This window comes from Trichomycterus rosablanca, chromosome 2 (genome assembly GCF_030014385.1).
Source record: "Trichomycterus rosablanca isolate fTriRos1 chromosome 2, fTriRos1.hap1, whole genome shotgun sequence".
Classification (NCBI taxonomy): domain Eukaryota; kingdom Metazoa; phylum Chordata; class Actinopteri; order Siluriformes; family Trichomycteridae; genus Trichomycterus; species Trichomycterus rosablanca.
This window is the reverse complement of record NC_085989.1, coordinates 14,173,226-14,193,165: the sequence shown is the minus strand read 5'-3', so window position 1 is coordinate 14,193,165 and position 19,940 is coordinate 14,173,226. Positions and strand designations below refer to the sequence as shown.

The 19,940-nt window shown below is 37.7% G+C and overlaps 1 protein-coding gene across 2 annotated transcripts in view; it reads right to left on the bottom strand.

Moving 5' to 3' along the window:
• nudc (nudC nuclear distribution protein) overlaps window positions 1-19,647 on the bottom strand; it is a 28,946-nt gene extending 9,299 nt beyond the window's left edge. The window contains exons 1-9 of one of the 2 annotated variants that reach the window (XM_063011574.1): window positions 19,484-19,644; window positions 15,564-15,641; window positions 14,710-14,925; window positions 14,513-14,593; window positions 13,206-13,319; window positions 10,922-11,116; window positions 10,730-10,813; window positions 7,463-7,581; window positions 3,519-3,736 (exon numbers count right to left, since the gene is read on the bottom strand). In XM_063011574.1, the coding sequence (XP_062867644.1) occupies window positions 3,685-3,736; window positions 7,463-7,581; window positions 10,730-10,813; window positions 10,922-11,116; window positions 13,206-13,319; window positions 14,513-14,593; window positions 14,710-14,925; window positions 15,564-15,641; window positions 19,484-19,555 (1,011 nt within the window). In that variant the 5' untranslated portion in view covers window positions 19,556-19,644 and the 3' untranslated portion in view covers window positions 3,519-3,684. Of the gene's footprint in view, window positions 1-3,518; window positions 3,737-7,462; window positions 7,582-10,729; window positions 10,814-10,921; window positions 11,117-13,205; window positions 13,320-14,512; window positions 14,594-14,709; window positions 14,926-15,563; window positions 15,642-19,483 lie in introns of those variants that run through there. The other variant, XM_063011583.1, reaches the window with a different exon arrangement.
• Window positions 19,648-19,940: the final 293 nt, after the last annotated feature.

The window sequence follows — 19,940 nt, the reverse complement described above, 5'->3', positions numbered from 1 at the left end:
ACACTGTATGTATAAACTGAAAAAAATGTTTGAGGTTTCACTTTACTTTAAATTACTGAACTAATATTTAGTGGCATAACAATTGTTTTCGAGATCTGTGTTGCATGGAGTCAACCAACTTCTGGCACCTCTGAACAGGTATTCCAATCCAGGATGATTAGACTACCTTCCACAGTTCTCAAAAAACGCATTTCAGATATCAGCCCACAAGTTCTCTATGGGATTGAGGTCAGGGGGATTGGGCTGGCCACTCTATTACCTCAATCTTGTTTGTCTGTAACCAAGATGTTTTGGGTCATTGTCATGTTGAAACACCCATTTTAAGGACATTTCTTCTTTGACATAGGGCAACATGATCTCAAGTATTCTGATATATTTAAACTGATCCATGATCCCTCGTATGTGATAAATAGGCGTAACACCATGGTATGAGAAACATCCCCATATCATTATTTTGTACCACCATGCTTTACTCTCTTCACAGTGAACTTTGGCTTGAATTCAGTGCTCGGGGGTCGTCTGACATACTGTCTATGGCCACTAGACCCAAAAAGAACAATTTTGCTTTTAGCAGTCCATAAAATGTTGAGCCATTTGTCTTTGGACCAGTCAATGTGTTCTTTGGGAAATTCCAACCCATTCAGGACACGTCTTTCTTAACAACAGGACTTTGCAAGGAGTTCTTGCTGGTAAATTGGCTTCACTTAATCATCTTCTGTACTCACTGGTAACTTCAGATGTTCCTTGATCTTTCTGGAGGTGATCATTGGCTGAGTATTTGCCATTTTGGCTATTCTTCGATCCTTTCGAACAGTAGTTCCACGCTTCCTTCTGCATCTTTCAGGTTTTGGTTGTCACTTCAAGGCATTTGAGATCATTTTAGATGAGTGGCCAATAATTTGCTGCACTGCTCTGTATGTTTTTTCCCTCTACAATCAACTTTTTAATCAAAGTACACTGTTCATCAGAACAATGTCTGGAACAACCCATTTTACTCAGTATTTTAGAAGGAAATGTGCTATGACCAACCTGTGCAACATTTGCCACCCTCCTACCTTAAATAAGGGCCAAAATTGACACCCGTTCTTCTGCAGAATGAATGACACCACCAATTGAACTCTTCACTGCTATTATTTTGAACAACCCCCTTTCAATCAATGTTTCCATTACTCAGAATGAACGGCATGCATGTCCTAATTGTTGGGTTTGTTTTGTTTTCATTACTCTACTACACTTTCAAGTAAATTTTTTGCTATGTAGAAATAGCATTTCTACTAAAAACAGTGATTTATCAGGTTAATGGTGTTGGACTGCTATTTTTTTGAACACCATTGTATATGTTGTTTATTCAAAAAGCCATCACTGATGTAACTTTCCATCCTTATGAGGTGATCAACTGTACTTCTGTTCTTCCTAAAGCCACTCTGATATTTGTTCATGATGTTATTATGTTCCAAAAACCATACAAGCTGTTTGTTTACCATTCTCTCCAGTGTTTTTCCCAGGCAGCTAGTTAGAGCAATTGGCCTATAACTGCTCGGATCTTTAGGCTCTTTCCCTGGTTTGGGAAGGGGGATAACGATAGCCTCTGTCCATTGAGGTGGGTAATTTCCGGAGATACAGATTTTATTTAAGCAGTTCAAGAGAGTGATAAGGAAAGTCTCTGAAAGGTGTTTTAAAAACTGGTAATGAAGGGTGTCTGGTCCAGGTGCTGTATCATGAGATTTATTGATGACCATCGTGAGTTCTTCAAGTGTAAATAGCTTATTATACGGCTCAGTGTTTTCTGACATGAAATTGAGCTTTCCTTTTTCATGCAACTCTCTTATCCTGTTGAAGGTCACGGAATAATTGGCTGTTGAGACTGATTGAAATTTTTCAGCAAGAGCATTGGCTATTTCTTTCTCAGTGGTTAACAAGTGTCCCTTTATTTCGATGTGTTGGATCTGGGGTTGTTTTCCTTTGCTCTTCATGTTTCTTATCATATTCCATACTGTTCTGGAGGGGGAACTGGCCTTTAGTTGGGATACAAACATTTCCCATGTATGTTTCTTGGACTGATTAATTATTCTGCGTGCTCTTGCTCTGTGTATTTTGAGACTGATTAGGTTGTCTGTAGTAGGAAATTGGTTGAAAGTCTTTTCCGCCTTTTTCCGGGCTTTTATCGCCATTTTGCATTCGTTGTTAAGCGGGGGGTTATGGGGTCTTTTTGATTTAGCTGATGACATTGGGATAGACTGAGCAGCTGCTTCAATGATGGTGCTGGTGAATTTCTCAGTCGTGTTCGGTGCAGTTTGGTTGAAGTTTTTCCCCACAGAGTATGCTGAACTTGGCCCAGTCAGCTTTCTTCAGTTGCCATCTCCGTGTGATATGCATTTTGGTCTTGGATATCAATTTTATTTTGATGGGGAATTGATCGCTCCCACAGAGGTCATCCAGTTTCTCCCAAACTGTGTCAATGTAGATCTCTGGTGAGCATATGGTAAGGTCTATGGCTGAATAGACTCAATGGCTGGGGTGAAGGTAGGTCTCCGTTATTTAAAAGGCATGGATCATTTGTGGTTATAATATGATTAATGGTTCTTCCTTTGGAGTCTGTCTTCTTACTACCCCATAGAACATTGTGGCTGTTAAAATCGCCCATAACAATGAAAGGGGTGACGACCCTAAGCACACAGCCAAGATAAAAAAGGAAAGGCTTCAGGACAACTCTGTGAATGTCCTTGAGTGGCCCAGCCAGAGCCCAGACTTGACCTGATTAAACATCTCTGGAGATATCTGAAAATGGCTGTGCACTGGCGCTCCCCATCCAACCTGATGGAGCTTGAGAGGTTCTGCAAAGAAAAATGGGAGAAACTGCCCAAAAATAGTTGTGCCAAGCTTGTAGCATCATACTCAAAAAGACTTAAAGCTGTAATTGCTGCCAAAGTGCTTCAACTAAATATTGAGCAAACACTGTGAATACTTATGTACATGTTATATTTTTGTGTTTTATTTTTAATTAATTTGCAAAAATTCCAAACAAACTTTTTCACTTTGTCATCATGGGGTATTGTGTGTAGAATTTTTGAGAAAAAAAATTGATTTAATTCATTTTGGAATAAGGCTGTAACAACAAAATGTGGAAAAGTGAAGCGCTGTGAATACTTTCCGAATGCACTGTAGCTACTGAAAAAAATACAGAACAGATAAAAATGTAAGCTACATTGTGGCCTAGTCTGATTTTTAAAAATTTACTTAAATGAAAAGGGGACATACCTGGCTATATTAAGGTATTCTATATTAATCCTTAACATTCACAATTTATGTTATGGCATGTCTTTACAATAATATTACAAGTTGCAACTGTCCCTAAATTAACAGCCACTATAAAACTTGCTATGTTAGCTTGACACAACCCAGGTAAATCCATATAAGCAATAATTTCTCAGGTGAGTCAAGACAAAGAGTTTTGGACATGAACACTCACATTAAAGCATTTATCTGCTTTGGTCTTTTAAAATAGAATTCTAGTCAGGTTCTCAGTGAATGTGCCTTTATTAAAAAATGTTTTATATGTTAAATATTGACTTGAATGCTAGACAGTAATATTGTACATTAAAACAAAGACAATCAGAGGAGAACTTTTAAACCTTAATTTTTACAGTGTATAATAAGGTATTGTCCACAGGAAGGCAGGGGTTCTCAGCTGAACTTGGCTTTGGAAAAGTCCATCTCAGGGTGTTGCTCCATGAATCTGCCAGACGATAACAATTTAGTTGAATTAACCAATAAAATAATTAAAAAAAAGGTTTTACACAAAACAATTAATTTATACATGTTGATTTGTTCTGTAGTGAGTAATACATGTTTGGCAAATGGTGCCTCTTTTCCCATCTATAGATACTGTAAGTCTTGTATAAATTATTTGGTCTGATCGGTTTTGGTTTCTATGTATGTCATCTCTCAAAGGTAGGGATGACTTCATCTAGTATGTTGTGCATTTCTGTGTCCTATTTCCTTCCCTTTGGATGTTTTGTCTGCATGTTAATTTCCTATGATACCACAATGCCCAGGTAACCTTGTATACAATTGATGGTTAGTAGTAGTTTTTTTCCCTCACCGACATAGTCCATGTATAGACTGCAAAAATGTTTTGTCAGAATAATTGTGTAATATTTATTTTAATGCTAAAGAAGGTAACACAGTATACTTGAGGAACTCTCAGATCTAGTACACATGGGTTTGATGGCTTTCAGTATTCCATGTTTCCAGAATGTACTGTATGCTTTTTCCAGGTCAAAGACAATTGTTATGCATGCCTTTGTAATGTAGGTTTCCAGTTTTACAAGGTTGTATATGGTGTCTCTACCTCTTCTAAAGCCAAATTGTTATTTATTTAATTTGTTATTTTCTTTTAGAACCCATTTTAAGTACAAATTTTAAAGTTGGGACATTTAGTAAAATGCAGTAAAAACACAAATCTGTGATTTGTTAATTCTCTTGAATTTTTATCTAACTGACAACAGTAGAAAGAAAGATTTCCAATGTTTTCACTAATCAACTTCATTGTAGTATGTAAATAAAAACTGCATTTATAAATTAGAATTTGATGCTTGCAACAGATAAAAAAAGACAGAGCCACATAAGAGTAAAAAGTGCATAGAATATTTAAGTGTAATCGTGACCCTGCTGCTCTTTTGTAAAACTAGTGTGCGTTGGCCACTAGACAGATGTAAGATTGCAGAGTCATAGAGGTCAAGAGGAGGAATAAGGAAAAACCCAAGGTGATGAGGCCTAAAGTGCAGGGTAAGTTTATTTAGTCCAACAAAATGATTACTATTTACAAATATTTACAAACTGTCCTGCTACTGTGATAAATATAGCCACATGGACTCAGGAATACTTTAGAAAAACTATTACATAAAGAAAAAATATTTATTCTATAAAGAAATGCCACTAAGTTATCAGAGCCCAAGTGGAAACCTGCTCAGATGACTTGATGTTTCAGCTTGTTTAGTGTTAAAACGTAAATCTAATTGTCTGAGTGAAAGACAAATAGGACCATCCAGTGTGCTTGATTGGCCTACCTGCAGTCCAGAGCTCTCTTATTAAAAATGTGCATTATGAAAAGAAGGTTGCTTAACAGTCCTTGAAGCAAGGAGAGAAAAATTTCATTTGCAAAAATGCAACAATTAGTGTCCATTGTTCCCAAATCATTAAAATTTAAATATAAGTGCCAAACAAGATTCTGTACCAACATTCTGTACCAACATTTTTAGTGTTGTAAACATCACATTTTAAATGTGTTTATATTTACAAACTACGATGAAATTGATCAGTGAAAACATGTCAAAATTCTTGTCAGTTTGTCAGAATTGAAAAAATCACATCTTTATATACAGTAGTGTTAAAAAAAATAGCAGTGACTAAAAAAGTGAATAAAGCACAAAATCATTATAATAACTTTTATTTCCATAAATGCAAACGCACTGAAAATACTACACTTTCAATTCTAAAATCAAAACATTAACTAAATGTAGCCAGTTTGTATTAATCCTTTACAGAAAGTTAAGAAAAATGAATATTAGGCTGTTCAAAAAAACAGCAGTGCCAGCATTTTTCTTTAAAAACTAAAAAAATTTATCTATAACATGAAAAAATGTTTGAGGTTTCACTTTACTTTAAATTACTGAACTAATATTCAGTGGCATAACAATTGTTTCCGAGATCTGTGTTGCATGGAGTCGACCAACTTCTGGCACCTCTGAACAGGTATTCCAGTCCAGGATGATTAGACTACATTCCACAGTTCTTCTGCAATTTTGGGTTTTGCCTCAAAAAAACGTGTTTCAGACGTCAGCCCACAAGTTCTCTATGGGATTGAGGTCAGGGGATTGGGCTGGTCACTCTATTACCTCAATCTTGTTTGTCTGTAACCAAGATGTTTTGGGTCATTGTCATGTTGAAACACCCATTTTAAGGACATTTCTTCTTCGACATAGGGCAACATGATCTCCTCAAGTATTCTGATATATTTAAATTGATCCATGATCCCTCGTATGTGATAAACAGGTATGAAAAACATCCCCATAATCATCATTTTATACCACCGTGCTTTACTACCTTCACAGTGTACTGTGGCTTGAATTCAGTGCTCGAGGGTCGTCTGACATACTGTCTACGGCCACTAGACCCAAAAAGAACAATTTTGCTTCCATTAGTCCACAAATGTTGAGCCATTTCTCTTTGGACCAGTCAATGTGTTCCTTGTCAAATTTGAACCCATTCAGGACGTGTCTTTCTCTTAACAACGGGACTTTGCAGGAGTTTTTGCTGGTAAATTGGCTTCACTTAATCATCTTCTGTACTTACTGGTAACTTCAGATGTTCCTTGATCTTTCTGGTGGTGATCATTGGCTGAGCCTTTGCCATTCTGGCTATTCTCTGATCCATTCGAACAGTAGTTCCACGCTTCCTTCTGCATATTTCAGGTTTTGGTTGTCACTTTAAGGCATTTTAGCTGAGCAGCCAATAATTTGCTGCACTTCTCTGTATGTTTTTTCCCTCTACAATCAACTTTTTAATCAAAGTACGCTGTTCATCAGAACAATGTCTGGAACAACCCATTTTACCCAGTATTTCAAAAGGAAATGTGCTATGACCAAGCTGTGCAACATTTGCCACCCTCCTACCTTAAATAAGGGCCAAAATTGACACCCGTTCTTCTGCAGAATGAATGACTTCACCAATTGAACTCCTCACTGCTATTATTTTGAACAACCCCTTTTCAATCAATGCTTCAATTACTCAGAATGAGTGGGATGCATGTCCTAATTGTTGGGTTTGTTTTGTTTTCATTACTCTACTACACTTTCAAGTGAATTTTTTGCTATGTAGAAAACAGTGACTTATCAAGTTAATGGTGTTGGACTGCTATTTTTTTCAACACCACTGTACTAATAGGGTCAATAATTTAGTTTGGGGGCACAATGTCACAAGTTAGATCATTAAACAAATGACAAGGTGTGTTTTAAAATTGTGTTAAGGTCAAGCTGACCGATTGCCACTATGAGCTAGACAACTTGAAGAATCTCACCTTTAACAGCAGACCACATTATTCCCATGATAGTCCTTTTAAGTCACTACTGGTGTTTCGACCAGTAGAAAACAAGTAGAATATAAGGAGGACTGTAGCAACTCCCCTTCCTCAGACAAAGAAATAATTTGTTGAGTGCCCAGCCAGGCCAGTGGCACAGCTGAGACTAATATCAATAGTCTATGCAGTGGTGCATGTAAATAAACGTAGGTGTCCAATTGAGAATTTACAATGACTAATACTGACTTGTGGAAGCCGTGCAAAAAAAAAAAAAAAGTAACAATATACAATTCTTTCATTACTTTTGTAGTGCAAGCAAAGGTCTGTTTGTAACAATGAGGATGTGTGAGCCAGATGTAATAAGCTGAATTCAATGACACATACTTTTTCAAAATGTCTTGCTTCTTTTGCTCCTCTGATGTAGGTAGGCCCATAGACTTCTGCCTCTGGTCATACATCATCTTTTCTACCATGCTGCGTGTTTCCCCATCCAAATCAGAAAGCTTGCAACAAAGAAAGGATGAAGACATCAAGAAAGAGACAAGTATGCTTTTTCACAGCGAAATAAACAATTCCAAGGTGACTAAGGGTGTGCAAGTAAGGCCTTGCTGTTTTTATAACTTTAAAGAAATTACCCTAAAATAAGTGCTGAACATACATTTTTGAAGATGAGTAATAGGAGGGGTCAAAACATTTTTTAGCTAAACAGAACAATTTTGTATTTTACCAACTAGAAGTTCAAAATTTTTTAGTATACAGTGGGGCCAAAAAGTATTGTCAGCCACTGATTGTGCAAGTTCTCCTACTTAGAAAGATGAGAGAGGTCTGTAATTTTCATCATAGGTACACTTCAACTATGAGAGACAAAATGAGAAAAAAAAAATACAGGAAATCACATTGTAGGATTTTTAAATAATTTATTTGTAAATTATGGTGGAAAATAATTATTTGGTCAATAACAAAAGTTCAACTCAATACTTTGTAACATAACCTTTGTTGGCAATGACAGAGGTCAAACGTTTCCTGTAAGTCTTCACCAGGTTTGCACACACTGTAGCTGGTATTTTGGCCCATTCCTCCATGCAGATCTCCATTAGAGCAGTGATGTTTTGGGGCTGTCGCTGGGCAACACGGACTTTCAACTCCCTCCACAAATTTTCTATGGGGTTGAGGTCTGGAGACTGGCTAGGCCACTCCAGGACCTTGAAATGCTTTTTACAGAGCCACTCCTTCGTTGCCCGAGCGGTGTGTTTGGGATCATTGTCATGCTGGAAGACCCAGCCACGTTCCATCTTCAATGCTCTCACTCAGGGGTGTCAAACTCATTTTCACCGAGGGCCACATCAGCATTTTGGTGGCCCTCAAAGGGCCGATTGTAACGTATCCTGCTGTAATTGCAGTCTGCTGTTTTTCTTGGAGGCTGAATTCTGCATTTATATTGTCCTACTTTACCACAGACATGGCCTCATAACACAAGACACACACTGGTTTTTCTTCCTGAAGCACAAACTTGTTTTCACTTTCATTACATTTCCTCCTTATGCTTCATTTTCTTAATTATCTTCTTGTACATTTTAGGATCATGTGTAATATGTGTAACATCATCTACTGGTGAGATGTGTCACTTTGCAGGTCACAAAATCAGCATGCATTTTGAAAGATGCAGTTTGTTTAGGATTTTACAGTGTATTTTTAAGACAATCATTCTGTCCTCACTAATAGTTTATCCCCCTTTCTCAGCTAGACAGACAGACAGAAAGACAGCTCTTCAGAATACAGTCGGTTTATTTGCTTCCCAGTTGTGTGATACACTGTGTGCATCAAAATGAAGTAAAAATACAAACAATAAAAACAATAAAGAACTTAATACAGTACAAGCACACAGCTGTAGTCAAGTGTTACATCTGGTACAATATGAGATTTAACCAAACGTAAAATAGCGCTAACGAGTTTGTAACTAAAACGCTGTGATATACTCACTAAACATTTACAAACAACTGAGAATATAAACGCCACTACTTAGACGATGCTTTGGTATTATACTGCAAGATAATTATCGGTATTTATTTATTATTGTTTACGTTACTGACTACGCTACCCCACGATCTTTTGCAGTAAAAGTCACATGGCTACTCAGCGAGGTCAAAGTTAGTTGCCATGACTACGATGTCAACAGTTTAATTTAAAGGCGCAGGAATCCCATAAAATTATAAGTGCGTCTCTGTAACGACTCGAACCATCACAACAATCATACAGTCGTTTAAGCTCTCGCGGGCCACAGAAAATGACGTGGCGGGCCGGATCTGGCCCGCGGGCCGCGAGTTTGACACCCCTGCTCTCACTGATGGAAGGAGGTTTTGGCTTAAAATCTCACGATACATGGCCCCATTCATTCTTCCCTTAACACGGATCAGTCGTCCTGTCCCCTTTGCAGAAAAACAGCCCCAAAGCATGATGTTTCCACCCCCATGCTTCACAGTAGGTATGGTGTTCTTGGGATGCAACTCAGCATTCTTCTTCCTCCAAACACGACGAGTTGAGTTTTTACCATAAAGTTCTATTTTGGTTTCATTTGACCACATGATATTCTCCCAATCCTCTTCTGGATCATCCATATGCTCTCTGGAAAACTTCAGACGGACCTGGACATGTACTGGCTTAAGCAGGGGGACACGCCTGGCACTGCAGGATTTGAGACCCTCTCGGCGTAGTGTGTTACTGATGGTAGCCTTTGTTACTTTGGTCCCAGCTCTCTGCAGGTCATTCATCAGGTCCCTCCATGTAGTTCTGGGATTTTTGCTCACTGTTCTCATGATCATTTTGACCCCACGGGATGAGATCTTGCGTGGGGCCCCAGATCGAGGGAGATTATCAATGGTCTTGTATGTCTTCCATTTTCTTACAATTGCTCCCACAGCTGATTTATTCACACCAACCTGCTTGCCTATTGTAGATTCACTCTTCCCAGCCTGGTGCAGGTCTACAATTTTCTTCCTGGTGTCCTTCGACAGCTCTTTGGTCTTGGCCATGGTTGAGTTTGGAGTCTGACTGTTTGAGGCTGTGGACAGGTGTCTTTTATACAGATAACGAGGTCAAACAGGTGCCATTAATACAGGTAACGAGTGGAGGACAGAAGAGCTTCTTAAAGAAGAAGTTACAGGTCTGTAAGAGCCAGAAATCTTGCTTGTTTGTGGGTGACCAAATACTTATTTTCCACCATAATTTACAAATAAATTCTTTAAAAATCCTACAATGTGATTTCCTGGATTTTTTTTCTCATTTTGTCTCTCCTAGTTGAAGTGTACCTATGATGAAAATTACAGACCTCTCTCATCTTTCTAAGTAGGAGAACTTGCACAATCAGTGGCTGACTAAATACTTTTTGGCCCCACTGTAAGTAAAACAAATAAAAGTTAAGTTAAGATCAGCATGGTTTCTTTAAACCAGTGCATTAGTACCCATAACAAAAATGTTTGTACAATTAGCTGTATTAAAGATTATTGCAGGGGGGAACAAACAACAACAAGAAAACAAAAAACAAACAGTAAACCTCCAGACAGTGTATAAAACAATGTTTTTGGATTTTGCAACAAACTAAAGCGAAACAATAATGCTTTTCATTTTTAGGAAATAACAAGTATATTAGCAAACCTTGGAGTTTTCTGGGCAGATTTTCTTGGTGTTGATTTCAGGGTCTGTGTTCACCAACTTGTTCCACCATTCCATTTTATTGATCTGATAAGAGTATAAAATACATTTATTCACGCTTTTAATACATTAGTGTTAAAATGTAAATGATAATGGTGGAAGGGATTAGTGCATCAGCAACTCCTATATCCTTACCTTTTCTAGGTGTACAGTCACAACTTTTCCATCATCAATAAGCCAGGAGCTCTCCTCCACCTTTACCTCATTAAAAAGAGGGGCATCAATCACAGGTGGGTGCCCTTTTAATCCTACCTTTAGAAACCGCCTCTGAATTTCCACCACCACATCCTTACCCTTCAGTCGAAACGTCACATTAAAAGGCGCTATGACCTAAGAAGGGGGAATAAAAAAATAATGCATAACCATTTACTGTACTGATAACAAAAGCAAAGTTTTTATTATAGCAATCATTAATGTGTGAAATAACCAAAGGTTATTTAGAGGCATATCTTGATATCTTCTAGGTATAAACCATTAGAAAGAAGATATTGGAGAGTAAGATAAGATTTCACAACCTACTCTCAAACTAATGGTAAGGAAGGTTAAAGACCATAAAAGAGATGCATGATGGCCTACAAGAGGGTCAATGTTTTTGCAAGGCCTAGCCTAGAATTATTGTATCACCTAGCCTAGAAAATATTCATTCAGCAGGGGGCCCTGGTAACCTTGTGAAAAACAATTTTATAAGGGGTAGTATTTAAAATTAAATAACTATGGAACAAAAAGCCAATTATTTATTAAAGTTGATGTTTAGGGGATGGTGGTAGCCTAATGGGTAGAGCTTTGGGCTATCAACTGAACGTTAAGAGTTCGAATCCCAGCTCTGCCATGCAGCCACTGTTGGACTTTTGAGCAAAGTCCTTAACCCTGCCTGCTCCAGGGGCGCCGTACAATGGCTGACCCTGCGCTTTGACCCCAGCTCCCAAACAAGCTAGGATATGCGAAGAAATACATTCGTTCATCTATACATCTGTAAATGTATATATGACAAATAAAGGCATTCTATTCTTAAAGCTGTAAATGGCAAAACAAACCTACAACTATGTAATAATGGTGAAGTATTAATAAAGTATGAATTAATTAAAAGTATTGATAGTAATTACAGTAGCTCAGCGGTTAAGGTACTAGGCTAGTAATCAGAAGGTTGCAGGTTCAAGCCTCACTACTGCCAGGCTGCCACTGTTGGGCCCCTAAACAAGGCCCTTAACCCTCAATTGCTCAAACTGTATTCAGTCAGAATTGTAAGTCGCTTTGGATACAAGAGTCCGCTAAGTGCTGAAAATGTAAATTTAATTTGTGATGCCCAATATTTTTTCAGACATTAAGTAGGTTTTTAAAACATTTGTTAAGGATTATAAATACGCCCTTATTTGTTAATATTTATGAATGACAATATTTATGAAAACAAATTAAACAGCCAAAACAAATTTAATTAAACACTAAAAATTAAATATTTTGAGTGATTTTGCCACTATGCATGAGCTGATAATTGTTCATTTGTTTTAGGCTACAAGTGTTTTTGGTGACACAGAATGCCCCTAGCACAGAGGTGGGCAATTACATTTTCCAAGGGGCCACATAAGAACTTGGGACTGTTGTGGAGGGCCGGACCAATAGGGTGAACTTAATTCTGCTATTAATTGTCTTTCTTTATAAAAAAGCAGTAAAATGTACAGTTCAGATAAGCTGTTACTGCTAAGAGTAGATGTTACAATCAGGCAATGAAAATGAGAAGCAGGCAGAGTAAAAGTATCAACATTATGTTATTATTTAATCAACTTTCACGAAAACAGTAGTAAACAAAATGTGCAGGTTTTTAAATTAACTTTACACAAAGTCCTATTGCTACTTTGTCTGGAGTCTAATTACATAATTTGCTGCTTTCAGTCCTTTTTTATTGTTGAATATAACAAAGCTGATCTTGTCAGCTCCAGTCCTGGATGTGTAAGACTTAATAAAAAGTTCATGTTGCTTTTGCAGTTTAGCTAAAAAAAATCTTCAGATGTGACCGTTCTGCATCGTTCAAGTTCTTGTATTTCTCTGTGTGTTTAGTACCGTAATAGTGATTTGAACCCAATTTAAATTGTGATCCTTAAACAGCTTTACATCTGACATCTGACCATGTCTTGTTAAAAAGTCTACCGTCTCTATCTATTGCACTTAGTTCTGTTCGCCAACACATAACAGTGAATCTGATTACACTTGCACACATGTAAATTAAAACTTGCGTAAATCAAAAAAATAATTTACATGACCCTGAAGAAATACTGGTTGCAACAAAAAATGTATCAACTCTTAATTTTAACATTCCTAACAATTTAAAATTATTAATTTCAAACATACACTAGACCCTTCAAGAAAAAAACATACTAAAGAATATATCATTTTATCATCATCAGTCAAAATTGAAAATACTTACATCCACTTCGGACAGGGTCTGTGTCCACCTGTAGTTGGACAAATCTGCTCCATTTCCAGCATTAGGTTTTATCTTACACTTATCTTTTTCATCCTCTTCTCCTTCTGATTCAGACTAAAAGACAAATCAGTAACAAACTGTTGTTCTGCATTTTAACCTTGAAATATGTACACAAAATAAAAAAACACTAAATTTTTAGAACAAAAGGGCATCTACAGGCAAAAGTCAGTATTTAGTGTGACCTCACTTAGCACTAAGCACATCTTAAACTCTTTTGGAGACTGTCCTTTTCGTACATCATACCAGGCCTCTTTCAGCACTTCCCAGAGTTCTTCTTTCGATTTAGCCTGTCACATTTCTCTCTTTGTCCAGGTGATCTCATACTGCCTCTATAATATTCAGGTCTGGTCTGGTTTTTTCCTAATTGGATTTCCAGAAGGAATGGGATGATTAATTAAAACCTGTCTGTACTTTTCAGCATTCACAATTCCATCAGTTCAGACAATACCTAAAAGTGATTTCTTGGCTGCTACCTTTCCAAAAAGATCATTCCTAATCAAGCTTCTTTGGACTGTAGAAAGGTCAACGTGGCATCCTGATGAAATTGTCAGATGCTGAGCCAAGTCCTTGCTGGACTTCTTCCTTCTTCTGGTCTCTCAATGAGAAAACTCTAAGAAACTTCTTATCAGATATGGAATGTTTTTCTTGGCCTTCCAGTCATTTTTTGTCCTCCCGCTTCTGATTCTTAATAACAAACTGAATACATCTTAAGCATCAAGTTTGTGTGCTGATTTTCTTTTGAGAGCGGCCTTGCTAATGCAGAATTAGGATTTAATGTTTGTAAAATTGTGATCTTTGACCTTTTAAATGAAATGACATAACTGAAAGTTGGTCTTATACATATTACCAAGCTTTCAATAAACTAAAATAATATGTGTATGTAATGCACAAGCATGTCTTACACAACCCTGGTGTAATAGAGATTTGTCAAGTAGTTATTTTGACATGAAATAGAAGGGTAAATATAAGAGTTAGCAATAGCATGAATTAGGGTTCCATACCATTTAAGTTTAAGAGACTCAGGTTCCTACTATTGCTCAAGTGTAAGGGGAGGTCACACTTAACACCACTTTAGCCTAAAGAAGCTTTTTCTAAAAACAACCTGTCACCTTAACAAGAGGGCAAAAAATAATTATATATGGTCATTATACCATTGCTAAGACAACAAAATTAATGTTGACCCAAGACCTTGGCAAAGAACTGTATTATATAAAATTATCAATATGAATAGACATAACTTCATTTACCCCTTTATCTTTTTTCTCAGATGTGTCTGGAGTATTACTTTTAGGGGCTTGCTCGTCTTTCTTCACCTCATTGCCGTTGTTCTGAAAAGATCAAGTTTTGATTTTTAAATGACTTTTATTAATTAACTGGCAAAAACTTACAACTACAGTAAAATTTCTATTAGAAGAAAAAAAAAACAACATTTACTTAGTTTTACCTGATCTATTTCCATCTGCAGTCTCTCTGCTTCCTCATCTGTGAGCTCTTTAATTCTAGGCTCATTTTCTGCTTCTTTCTTCTTTCTCACCTCTTCAGCTTTTAGCTTCGCAGCTCTTTCTGCTTGCTCTTTCTTTTCTTTCTCCTGTCTAGACTGTTTCTCCTTCTTAGCCTTGACAGCAAACTGATTGTGATAGGCAAACGCCTCTTTCACAAGCTGATGAAAAAAAAATTCAATGACAAATACACTGTAGTTAAAACTTTATCAAACAATAAAACATCATTCAATATTTGGAACTTGGCTAAATGGGCAGGCTTTGTTATCACTAACGTGATGACAAGATCCACCCACTTTGTACACATAGGTGTTAGTAGCGATGGTTTCCATACGGAAATGTTTAAGCGTATAATGCAAGTTTTAATATATTAACACACAGACCTGTACTTATGGCTGCTCTTATATTCAGTGAATAGATGTAAGGCAAGCAAAGACAATTACTTTACCCTTTCGTTCTGTTTATTTAAGGGTATAAGAGAGCGGAATGAAATAATGCATGCTGTGTATTACATACGGAGCTTGTGTGAAATAAAGTGACTGTAAAGAGGAGATCCCAGGTCCCAGCAAGAGGAGGATTTGCATTTTGCTTAAGAAATCAGCTGTTTCAGAAAGAGTTTACAAAGTGTCAAAGATTTTTCAATTCATTTATCTAAAATGATTTTTGCATCACAAAAACCTGACATTTTAACAGTGGTGTGTATACATAAATTACAATATAGTTTTAAATTGCTGTCAATTTAACTAAACCCAAAAGCCAAGCTTTTCAGTGACTAATTTCAGCAAAGTTATTATCTTACCTTTTCAGGAGCTCCAGGTTCACCTCCAGTAAAAAAGTCAGTTTTCCGCCGGAGAAAGCTAAAAAATGTATTTACCAACTGCAAACAATAACATTAAACCCATTAATTGTACATGTATATTACTTTTTTTAAACAACATACAGGTCCTTCTCAAAAAATTAGCATATTGTGATAAAGTTCATTATTTTCCATAATGTAATGATAAAAATTAAACTTTCATATATTTTAGATTCATTGCACACCAACTGAAATATTTCAGGTCTTTTATTGTTTTAATACTGATGATTTTGGCATACAGCTCATGAAAACCCAAAATTCCTATCTAAAAAAATTAGCATATTTCATCCGACCAATAAAAGAAAAGTGTTTTTAATACAAAAAAAGTCAACCTTCAAATAATTATGTTCAGTTATGCACTCAATACTTGGTCGGGAATCCTTTTGCAGAAATGACTGCTTCAATGCGGCGTGGCATGGAGGCAATCAGCCTGTGGCACTGCTGAGGTGTTATGGAGGCCCAGGATGCTTCGATAGCGGCCTTAAGCTCATCCAGAGTGTTGGGTCTTGTGTCTCTCAACTTTCTCTTCACAATATCCCACAGATTCTCTATGGGGTTCAGGTCAGGAGAGTTGGCAGGCCAATTGAGCACAGTAGTACCATGGTCAGTAAACCATTCACCAGTGGTTTTGGCACTGTGAGCAGGTGCCAGGTCGTGCTGAAAAATGAAATCTTCATCTCCATAAAGCTTTTCAGCAGATGGAAGCATGAAGTGCTCCAAAATCTCCTGATAGCTAGCTGCATTGACCCTGCCCTTGATAAAACACAGTGGACCAACACCAGCAGCTGACATGGCACCCCAGACCATCACTGACTGTTGGTACTTGACACTGGACTTCAGGCATTTTGGCATTTCCTTCTCCCCAGTTTTCCTCCAGACTCTGGCACCTTGATTTCCGAATGACATGCAAAATTTGCTTTAATCCGAAAACAGTACTTTGGACCACTGAGCAACAGTCCAGTGCTGCTGTTTCTGGTTCAAAAGTGGCTTGACCTGGGGAATGCGGCACCTGTAGCCCATTTCCTGCACACGCCTGTGCACGGTGGCTCTGGATGTTTCTACTCCAGACTCAGTCCACTGCTTCCGCAGGTCCCCCAAGGTCTGGAATCGGCCCTTCTCCACAATCTTCCTCAGGGTCCGGTCACCTCTTCTCGTTGTGCAGCGTTTTCTGCCACACTTTTTCCTTCCCACAGACTTCCCACTGAGGTGCCTTGATACAGCACTCTGGGAACAGCCTATTCGTTCAGAAATTTCTTTCTGTGTCTTACCCTCTTGCTTGAGGGTGTCAATGATGGCCTTCTGGACAGCAGTCAGGTCGGCAGTCTTACCCATGATTGCAGTTTTGAGTAATGAACCAGGCTGGGAGTTTTTAAAAGCCTCAGGAATCTTTTGCAGGTGTTTAGAGTTAATTCGTTGATTCAGATGATTAGGTTAATAGCTCGTTTAGAGAACCTTTTCATGATATGCTAATTTTTTGAGATAGGAATTTTGGGTTTTCATGAGCTGTATGCCAAAATCATCAGTATTAAAACAATAAAAGACCTGAAATATTTCAGTTGGTGTGCAATGAATCTAAAATATATGAAAGTTTAATTTTTATCATTACATTATGGAAAATAATGAACTTTATCACAATATGCTAATTTTTTGAGAAGGACCTGTACATTAGCACAAAGCAGGTTTACGTTAATCCAGGTCGAGAACTCTAATAAGACGGCAAGGAGTATAAATAAAGCAAACTAGGTAAATAGTTATACAAAAATAAGAAACTTCATAATTATTTAAAATAACAGTAACAGAACTTAAAAACAACTATGTTCACAGCATTTTATACAGTGTACAAGTTTTATAAAAATTACACCATTTCCTGAATTTTCTATGAGATGCATAAATCAATGAAAGAAATTAACATCACTGCAAACTGATGTGAGTAAAACTAGAAAAGTAGCAAAAACAGCAGATAGAATGTCAAGATTAAATATTTATGCAGACTAAGGATAAACAGCAAATGATATTAACTTATGTTCAGACAGTTAATATCAACTTTAAATTTAAAATTGAACACCAGAAATAGAAAAATGCTTTAAATGAAGGCAAGACACTATTCCAGTGTCACTAACTAAATCGTGCAGTTTTATGTTTAATATTGTAAAAAATACAAAAGGCTTGTCACTGACATTTAACTGGAAATCACCTACCATCCTAATTTTTGGTGTGTAAAATATGATCAAAATAAACTAGAAATGTTTTAGATATAAGAAATAAATTGTAAATACAAGTCAATACAAACAACACTGACAAAATAGATTGTCTGGGTATATAAAAAAACAAAAGTATAAATGAGAACGAAAATCACAAAGACACACACTTGTACAAAGCCTACCCAGAAGAGCGGAAGCTAATATTGCTGCAAAGAGTGACTCCACATTAATGCATGTAGATTTAGAATATGATGTCGTAAAAGGTTCTGTTTGTGTAATGTGTAGGTGTGCCAATATTTTTTGTCCATATACTATGTACACACTGACCAGGCCTAACATTATAACCACTGACAGGTGAAGTGAATAAGACTGATTATCTGATCATCACAGCATCGGCTAGTGGGTGGGATATATTACGCAGCTACTGTAGCTCAAATTGCTGAAGAAGTTAATGCTGGTTCTGATAGAAAGGTGTCAGAATACTTGGTGCATTGCAGTTCATTGCGTATGGGGCTGCATAGCCGCAGACCAGTCAGGGTGACCATGCTGACCCCTATCCACCGCCAAAAGCACCAACAATGGGGACATGAGCATCTGAACTGGACCATGAGGCAATGGAAGGTGGCCTGGTCTGGTGAATCACGTTTTCTTTTAAATCACGTGGATGCCCGCGTGCGTGTGTGTCACTTACCTGAGGAACACATGGCACCAGGATGCACTATGGGAAGAAGGCAAGCCAGCGGAGGCAGTGTGATGCTATGGGAAATGTTCTGCTGGAAAAACCTTGGGTCCTGCCATCCCTGTGGATGTTACTTTGACATGTGCCACCTACCTAAGCATTGTTGCAGACCATGTACACCCTTTCATGGAAACGGTATTCCCTGATGGCTGTGGCCTCTTTCAGCAAGATAATGTCAAGTCAAGTCCAATTTATTTATATAGCGCTTTTTACAATAGACATTGTCTCAAAGCAACTTAACAAAATCCAGGACCAACAGATACAAAAACCCCTGTTGAGCAAGCCGAGGGCGACTGTGGCAAGGAAAAACTCCCTTAAAATTACAGGAAGAAACCTTGAGAGGAACCAGACTCAGCAGGGCCCATCCTTCTTGGGTGGTCTGGAGAGATAATGCACCCTGCCCCAAAGCAAAAATGAATCAGGAACGAGTTTGAGGTGTTGACTTGTTGACTTGGCCTCCAAATTCCCCAGATCTCAATCCAATTGAGCATCTGTGGGATGAGCTGGACAAACAAGTCCGATCCATGGAGGCCACACCTCGTAACTTACAGGAGTTAAAGGATCTCCTGCTAACATCTTGGTGCCAGATACCACAGCACACCTTCAGGGGTCTAGTGGAGTCCATGCCTTGACGGGTCAGGGCTGTTTTGGCAGCAAAAAGAGGGACCAACACAATATTAGTAAGGTGGTCATAATGTTATGCCTCTTCGGTGTATGCTAGGTAGTTTGCTAGCTGTTGAAATCATGTTTCTACAAATTAACAGTAGTTATGTTACATCATAAATATATTATAACTAAACAAACTGGTTTAATAAAACAGCAAACAAATACAAATATACAAGCTGGCCAGTTCCTCAAAGCACCAACATTAGAGCAGGTTGTCGTTAGCTTAGCATGTAAAGGCAGTTACCACGCATTTTTACCTCTTGCACACCGCCTTCATGCTGTTGTGCCATAAGAAGTAACATCCCATCATACTTTTCTTCATCACCCATAATAAATAATTATTCCAGACTTGATTGTAAAGAAAAAAATAAAAACAAGATGCTACAAATCACGTTCAGCCGGTGTGGTTTTAACGTTACCGCTACCTAGCTACACGAGAAGACCCGCCTACAAAACATCAGCAACCAACCAAATACGTCTATAGTTAAAGGACGGGGCACAGAGCCAATCCCACACTTAGTTCTAGAAACTACAGCTGTACAACTACCGTTGTGCAGCGCACATTCTGGTGCACCTCAAGGTGAAGAACGTAGAAAGAATTCTCTAGAATTATTAAGGCCTACCTATTATTCACTCCTATCTATTTTTACGAACAGTTAATTCTGGTCAGGGTCGTGATGTGCCCGTATTACCCCTATGACGCAGAGTGCAAGA